The sequence below is a fragment of the Pogoniulus pusillus genome, chromosome 14 (genome assembly GCF_015220805.1).
Source record: "Pogoniulus pusillus isolate bPogPus1 chromosome 14, bPogPus1.pri, whole genome shotgun sequence".
Taxonomy (NCBI): domain Eukaryota; kingdom Metazoa; phylum Chordata; class Aves; order Piciformes; family Lybiidae; genus Pogoniulus; species Pogoniulus pusillus.
The window spans coordinates 20,781,704-20,789,077 of record NC_087277.1 but is presented as its reverse complement, the minus strand read 5'-3'; the positions used below and the strand labels follow the sequence as shown (position 1 = coordinate 20,789,077).

Here is a 7,374-nt window from a genome sequence, read left to right as displayed (position 1 = left end):
CCCCCCGAACCCTTTCGACCCCTATTGCCTTCTCCCCGCCGACCCCTGCCCTCCCTTCCCTCCTTTCCTTCAGGGATGCGCCGGGGGGGAGGCGCGGGCAGGTGGCGACCCCCGCCTAGGAACCTCCTTCCCCCGGCCCCCTCCCGGAGCAGCAGTCCCTTGCGGTTCCTCCCAGGACTGAGACTCCCCCCGGGGCTGTGGGGGGGGTCCCGTACCCGTGTCCCCCGCCCAGGGCCATTCCCGGGGCTCGGGGGGAGCCCCCAGGGCCGTTCCCAGGTAGGAACCGGCCCGTTGGGTCGGAGAGGAGAGTGGTTTGTCCGGGGGGTGTTTGGCTGGGTCTGTCCCGGGGGGGTGGAACGGGCTCGGCCGGGCCCCCCCCCCGGGGCCGGGGAGGGGCCGCTGAGTCAGTGAGCCCCGGCCAGGGGCGGAGCCGCGCCGCGCCGAGCCGTGCCGGGACGTGCCGGGCTGTGCTGGGCTGGACTGGACCGCACTGGGCTATACCGGGCCGTCATACTGGGCCGTACTGGGCTGGACTGGACCATACCGGGCTGGACTGGGTGATACCGGGCCGTGCCAGAACATCCCGAGCTGTGCCGAGCTGCTGGACCGTACTGGGCTGGACTGGACCGTACTGGGCTGTGCCAATCTGTGCTGAGCTGTGCCAGACCATACTGGGCTGCGCTGGACCATACTGGGCTGTACCAACCTGTGGTGAGCTGTACCAGACCATACTGGGCCATACTGAGCTGTGCCAGGCTATAGTGGGCTATACCAGGCTATACCAAGCAGTGCCAGGCTGTACCGAGCCGTGCCAAGTACTGGTGAGCTGTGTTGGCCCAGAGTGGGCCGTAGTGGGCTATCCTGAACTGTGCCAAGCTGTGCTAGTCCATACCAAGCTGTGCCAAATACCAGTAAGCTCTGTTGGGCCATACCGGACTATGCCAAGCTGTGCCAGTCCATACTGATCTACACTGGGCCAGACCAGGCTGTGTTGAGCTGCACTGGGCCATACTGGGCTGTATCAAATCCAAGCTGTGCCAGAACGAGCCGTGGTGAGCTGTGCTAGTCCCTAAAACTTGGTGCCCACTCCGTACCCGCTGTGCACCATGGTGGCGGGGATGCTGATGCCGCTGGAGCGGCTCCGTGCCATCCTGGAGCTGCTGTTCCGTGAAGGAGTGCTGGTGGCCGAGAAGGACCCGCGCCCACGCCGACCCCACCCACAGCTGCCCGGGGTGCCCAACGTGGAGGTGCTGCGGGCCATGGGCTCACTGCGTTCCCGTGGCCTGGTGAGGGAGACCTTCGCCTGGCGCCACTACTACTGGTACCTGACGGATGCTGGCATTGCCCACCTGCGCCAGTACCTGCACCTGCCCCCCGACATTGTGCCACGCTCCATGCAGCGGGTACGGCACCCGGCGCAGCCCCAACGCCGTGCCCCTCACACCTCTGCCAGTGCCACTGCCAACGTTTCTGCCAACGCCTCCACCAAAGTGTCTGCCAATGCCAGCGGCGGCACCAACACTGGCACTGATACCGGCACCAGCCGAGCACGCCGTGGTGAGCGGCTCTACCGCAGGAAGGAGGAGACCGAGGGGCATGTGGCCCCTGGCATTGCCATGGTGGGAGTGTCCCAGCTGCCCCCCTCCGATGCTCCCCCAGCCCCAGGTATCAACTGACACCTACAGGTGGGGTGGGAGAAGGTTCCTTTGGCAGCACCCATAGGTGGCACCTCTTGGGTGAACTCCTAGTACTATGCTGTGTGACCACCCTCATCCTCATGCCACATACCCAGGCAGGGGCAGAGGGTACCTGATCTGTCTCCAGATCACCCATGGGTGACCCTGGGTGCTGGCACAGCTCAGGGTGTCCCAGGGTGGGGGGAAGGGGATTCTGCTGCTACCAGTGCCTGGGGGGTGGGCGCAGTGGGGAAGGGCCCCTGTGGAGAGGTCCCCGCGATGCCCAAAGGCTGCTGAGGACTTTGGGTGCTGCTGAGGTGGGGTCTCACTGCTGCTGCCACCTCCCTCCTGCTGCCCGTGATGGGCAGGAGGCTGTGCTTGGGGGGGAGCTGTTGTGGTGGGGTTTAGCGCTGGGGGGTCTGTGCTGTACTGGTAGGGGGGGTTAGCACCGGGGGGGGCTGTGCCGCACTGGGGGTGTTATCACTCGTGTGTGTGGGGGAGGGTTATCACTGACTCTGCAGGGACCGACGGCAGCAGCTGTGAGTGGGGAGGGGGCTGCGGGGGGGTCCCTCTGTGTGTGTGTTCCCCGCGACACCCGATCCCGACACTCGATCGCGGCAGCTGGACCCGCCGGGTCTCCTCCAGCCAGTGCGTTCCCCCCCTCCCCGGGCTGTGACTCACCCCCGGTCCCGCCCCCCCTCCCCAGCCAGCCCCGTTCCAAGTTTCCAGCTCTGTGACTCACACGGAGGGTGAGAGGGGGGGGCAGTCCCACGGGTCCCACATCGCGCCCCCCCCCCTCTCTCCGCCCGCCCTCGCCGAGACTCCGCTCCGGGTTTTCCATCCTCCCACTACCCCAGCGCTGCCGCTGTGGGAAAACCCGGCCCGGAGCCACGACCGGGACGGCCGCGGAATGAAGCGCTGGTGCCTGAGGGGGTGTCCCGGGAGTTAGGGGACGGGGTCGATCCCCCTAACCTGCTCCGTACGCAGCCTGTTAGTGCTTGTACCACCCAAGCCGCCCCCGGGGTTGTCACTGGGACTCTCCAGCATCAGGCGGAGGGTTTGTGCTGGGGGGCGTGAGGGGGTAGTCTCAGGAGGTGGAGAAGGTCCTGCCTACCCCCCCCGCAGATCCTCTCAGCCCCCCTGCCCACCCGCTGTATCTAGCCCGTTAATGCCGGTACCATTCACCTTCGCGGGGTGATCAGCGAGGCCCCCTCAGCACCAGGGCCAGCACCGTGTGAGGTGGGGGAGTCCCGGGAAGGGGTCTCTGCTGCCCCGCCCCCCCACCCGTGTCTCATGTTCGCAGCCCGGTGACGGCCCCGCTTATTTATATCCACCCCCTCCGCTGCCCCCCCCCCCCCCCCGTCTGCCGGTACCGAGCGAGCCGCTGCCCGCACCCTGCCCGCACCCTCCAGCGACCCCCACCTAATGAAGGTCGTCCCGGGTACGTGCCCCCCGCCCCAGGGGTACCGTCATTTGGAGTGGGTTTTTTTGGGGGGTGTGGTTGGAAATTTTCTTTTGGTGGGGGGAGCTGGCGCCGTCCTGTCCCGGATAAAAAAAGCCTGGGGGGGGAGGGGACGGGGGGGAACACTGAGGGGGGGTGTTGGGGACACACTGGCCCGGCGGGGGGGTGGCAGGGTCCGGGCTCTCCCGGGTCTGTCCCGGGAGGGGTTAAGGCGGAGCGGGATGGGCCGGGGAGGGCGGAGCCGGACCGAGCCGAGCCGGGCTGAGCCGAGCCGGGCCGGGCCGAGCCGAGCTGAGCCGGACCCAGCCTGGCCATGGAAGAGTCGGGGACCCTGTTCCCGTCGCTGGTGGCCGCGGGCCACGCCGCGTCCCTCGCCCTGGTCTGGTTCTTGAGGCGGCGGGGAGCGGACCCGGAGGAGGGCACAGGTGAGTTCGGCTTCGTTCGGCTCCGTTCGGCTCCGTTCGGATCCCCTCGGCCCCGCCCCCCGCCCCGCCCCGCCCCCCCGCTCGCTAGGGAAGGGGGGGTTGAAGCTGCTGCCCCCATGGGGGACATTTTGGGGGGCTACGGGGTTGGGTATGGGGTGATGTGAGCCAGCGGTGACTCAGCATCTGGATGAGACCCCCCCCCCACCCTGGGACCTCAGCAGCTTGTGACTCCCCCCACTGTAAGACACCCCCCCCCCCCCCGGGATCACCCCTCTTGGGAATTCCCTAGCTTGGGACCCCCTACCTGGGAGCCCCCTACCTGAGGACCCTCTCACGTTGGGACCCGTCCTCTTGGAAACCACTCACCTTGGGATCCTGCACCCTGGGAACCCATACCCTGAGACACCCCCGTCTAGGGACCCCCCTACCCTGGGACCCCCAATTCCATGGCAAACTCCCCAGTCCATATTATTCGGGTGTGGGGGGGGTCCCGGCGGCAGCTCTCCCCCTGCTTGATGCCATTAGGGGCAGGGGGCTCCAGCAGAACACCCGGGCATGGGTGCTATTGGGTTCGAGGGTCCTGGCAACCTGCCCTGGGCACCGGTGCTATTGGGTTCGAGGGTCCTGGCAATCTGCCCTGGGCACTGCTGCTGTTGAGGTCGAGGCTCCCCAGCAGCAGCCCGCCCCTCCCCCGCGGGCCTGCCACCTCTTTTGCCATGAGCCTGGAGCCCCTTTCACCATGGTGCCCGCAGCTTCTGGCACTTTCTAGGGCGTTGTCTGTGGTTTGTCGAATGTGTGGCACTGGGTGCTGCCTGTGCCCACTGCTGCCCACACTGGGTACTGCCTGTGCCCGCTGCTGCCTGTACTTGGTGTTGCCCATACCCACTGCTACCTGTGCCTGCTGCTGCCCATACCTACTGCCTGCAGGCAGATAATGTGTATGGGGCACCTTGACAGTGGGGGAGCTGAAGAGGGACCTGTTCTCCCTGGCACCTGCCCAGGGCTAGCTGAAGGGCACTGCCAAGGTCACACCTGACAGTACCCGTCATCCTAGCTGTGCCATGCCAAGCCATGCTATGCCAGGCTGTGCCAGGCCGTCACCTTCATCCAGTGTAGGGGCTCTCAGGGGTCTATGGCAAATTCTGAGGCTCCCCAAACCTTCCTGGGCTTGGGAGGGGGGTCTGCCCGTGTCCCCTTTGCCATGCTGTGCCATGCTGTGCCATGGTGATGCATTGGACGGTGACCGAGGGGGGTGTTATTTTGAGCATCGTTCCTGGAATCCCTGATGTGGGGGGGAGCTACGTCTGGCCAGCTCTGTGCCCAGCTCCATGCCAAGCTCTGCTCCCACCCAGCCACTCTCGGTGGCAGCTTTGTTCTGGGGGCTCAGGGTGGACACTGGGGTGCCGATGTGCCATTTTCTCTCCCCATCCCACAGCTGCCAGTGCCGGGATGCAGCTGGCGCTGGGAACAGTGGCTGTGGGACTTCCGAGGGGCTTGGGGGAACAGCGACACCACACCCCCCACTGGCACAGCTGCCAGTGCCACAGCAGGATGTGGCGAGCGCTGTTTGGGGCCTGTTTGGCTGTGTTGCCAAGGCTGCCGGCACGGTGCCAGCAGAGCCGGGAGGGAGGGGGAGCCCCCAGAGCCTCGGGAACCCTGCTGGCCATGCCACTCCCCCGCCAGCCCCACTCAGTTTTTCCACCACAGCAGCATCCAGCAGTGCCAGGCCGGAGGCCGTGGGATGGAGGCTGCTGCCAGGCCATGACTCACCGGGAAACGCCGAACCGCAGCCACCGCACCAGGCCGGTCCTGGGGGCCCCACTGGGGGACTGCCCAGCACTGGGAGCCACACGTGGCACGTGTGGCAGGGTCCTGGCACACGTGGAGGGGGTTTGGCAAGAGTGACAGGGCTGTGGCAAAAGAGGCAGTGCCATGGCAAATATGGTGGTGAGTCTTGGCAGCTGTGGCAGGGTTTTGGCAAACACGGCAGGGCTGCAGCGAGCGTAGCAGTGCCATGGCAAGCGTGGCAATGCTTTGGCAAAATGGGACTGCCACAGCAAGTGTGACAGGACCATGCCAAATGTGACAGGGCCATGGCAAGCATAGCGGGGCTGTGGCAAATGTGGCAGTGCCATTGCAAGCGTGGTAGTGCCACAGTAAGCTTGGCAGTACCCTGGCAAATGTGGCAGGGCTGTGAGAAAGTCAATGTGCTGTGAGCAGCCCATCACAGGGTCGGGACATGCACAGCAGTGCCACGGTGGAGTGGCAGCAGCTTGCTGTGCGGCACAGTGCCCTGATGCCTCGGTCCCACGGTGCTCGGTGTGCCGGTTGCAGGTGACGTTTGCTGCTGACAGGCCCCAATCGTCGTGTCCTGCTCCCCCCCAGCCCTTATCTCTGCAGCACAGACTGGATCTGCCGTGGGCAGAGGCACGGATGGCACCCTGCCATTCCCTGCCCCCACGCCTGGCCTGCTGTGTCACATCGTGGTTGTGCCATGGCTGGGCTTGGCACCAGACCCTCTGTGCCAGGCTCTGATACACCCCTGCCACTCAGGGGTGCTGTGGCAGAACCCAAAGCACCTGAGCATTGTCCTGATATGGCATGCCATGCAACGCCCATACTGGTGGCTCATGCCTGTGCCCATGCCCATGGCCTATGCTGGTAGAGCCCATGCTTGTGGCCATGCCTGTGCCCATGCCTGGTGGCCCACACCTGTGCCCATGCTCAGAGGCACATGCCCGTGTCTGCGTCTATGCCCATGCTGTGTGGTCCATGCCCACACCTGATGTCCATGCTAGTGGCTGATGCCTGTCTCCATGCCCAAGTCCGTGCCCATGCCCAGTGTTGCACTCCTAGCAGAACATTCCCGTGCTTGTGCCCGTGCCTGGTGGCCTACGCTTGTTCCCATGCCTGTCCCCATGCCAGTGCCCATGCCTATGCTTAGTGGCCCATGCCCATGCCCATCACCGTGCCGAGTGGCGCACGCCCATGCCCGGTGGCCCACGCTCATTCCCATCCCCATCCCTGTGTTCGTGCCCTGCTCACTCCACTCTTCCTACTCCGCTGTGTTCGGGGCCGTCCCGAGAGGGTCCCGGCTCCGCCCGGGGCTGGCGGCGGCTTCGGGCTCTGAGTCACCGGCCCCGGCCCGGCCCCCGAGCAGGACCCGCGGCCCCGGACACACGATGCCCTCCTGGCTCCGCCGCTGCTGCTGCTGCTGCTGCTGCTGCGGCTGCTGCGGGACAGGTGGCACCAGGGGGCACCGGGGCATGGCGGGGGGATGCTGGAGGGTTCCAGATGTGGGGTGCGGGGGCTGGGGAGGCTCAGGGAGGGGGCACTGGATATGGAGTGCAGGGTGCTGAGGGGTGCCAGGGGTTCCGATGGAGGGGGTCCCGATGGAGGGGGTCCCGGTCTGCTCGGCGTCCTGGTCTGTTCGGGGTCCCGGTATGAGTGTTTTTGGGGTGCTCGCAGCTCCCGGGTGCGGGCGGGTCCCAGAGCTGGGCGGGTCCTGGTGTCCCGGTGAAAGGGGTCTCGGGGGTCCCCATGAAGGGGGTCCAGGGGTTCGAGTGCTGCCGGAAGACCTGGTTGGGTGCTTTTGGGGTGCGGGCGGGTCCCAGTGTCGCCCGGGGCGGGGCGCTGTGTTGGGGCGGGTCCGTTCCGTTCCGTTGCCGTTCCCGGTGCCGGTGCCGTGGGTGCGGAGGGGCCATGGCGGGCAGCCCCCCGCGACCGCCCCCCAGCCCCAGGCTCTGGTTGAGCGGCGGCTCCGAGTCCGATCGGCGGCGGCTCCTCAGCGCCCGCCTCTGCTGCGCTGGTG

The 7,374-nt window shown here is 66.6% G+C and overlaps 1 protein-coding gene across 1 annotated transcript in view; it reads left to right on the top strand.

Moving 5' to 3' along the window:
• Nucleotides 1-595: 595 nt before the first annotated feature.
• PLEC (plectin) overlaps nucleotides 596-7,374 on the top strand; it is a 74,563-nt gene continuing 67,784 nt past the window's right edge. Inside the window, exon 1 of the mRNA XM_064154335.1 lies at nucleotides 596-1,665. Within this exon, the coding sequence (XP_064010405.1) occupies nucleotides 1,107-1,665 (559 nt within the window). The 5' untranslated portion in view covers nucleotides 596-1,106. The remainder of the gene's footprint in view (nucleotides 1,666-7,374) is intronic.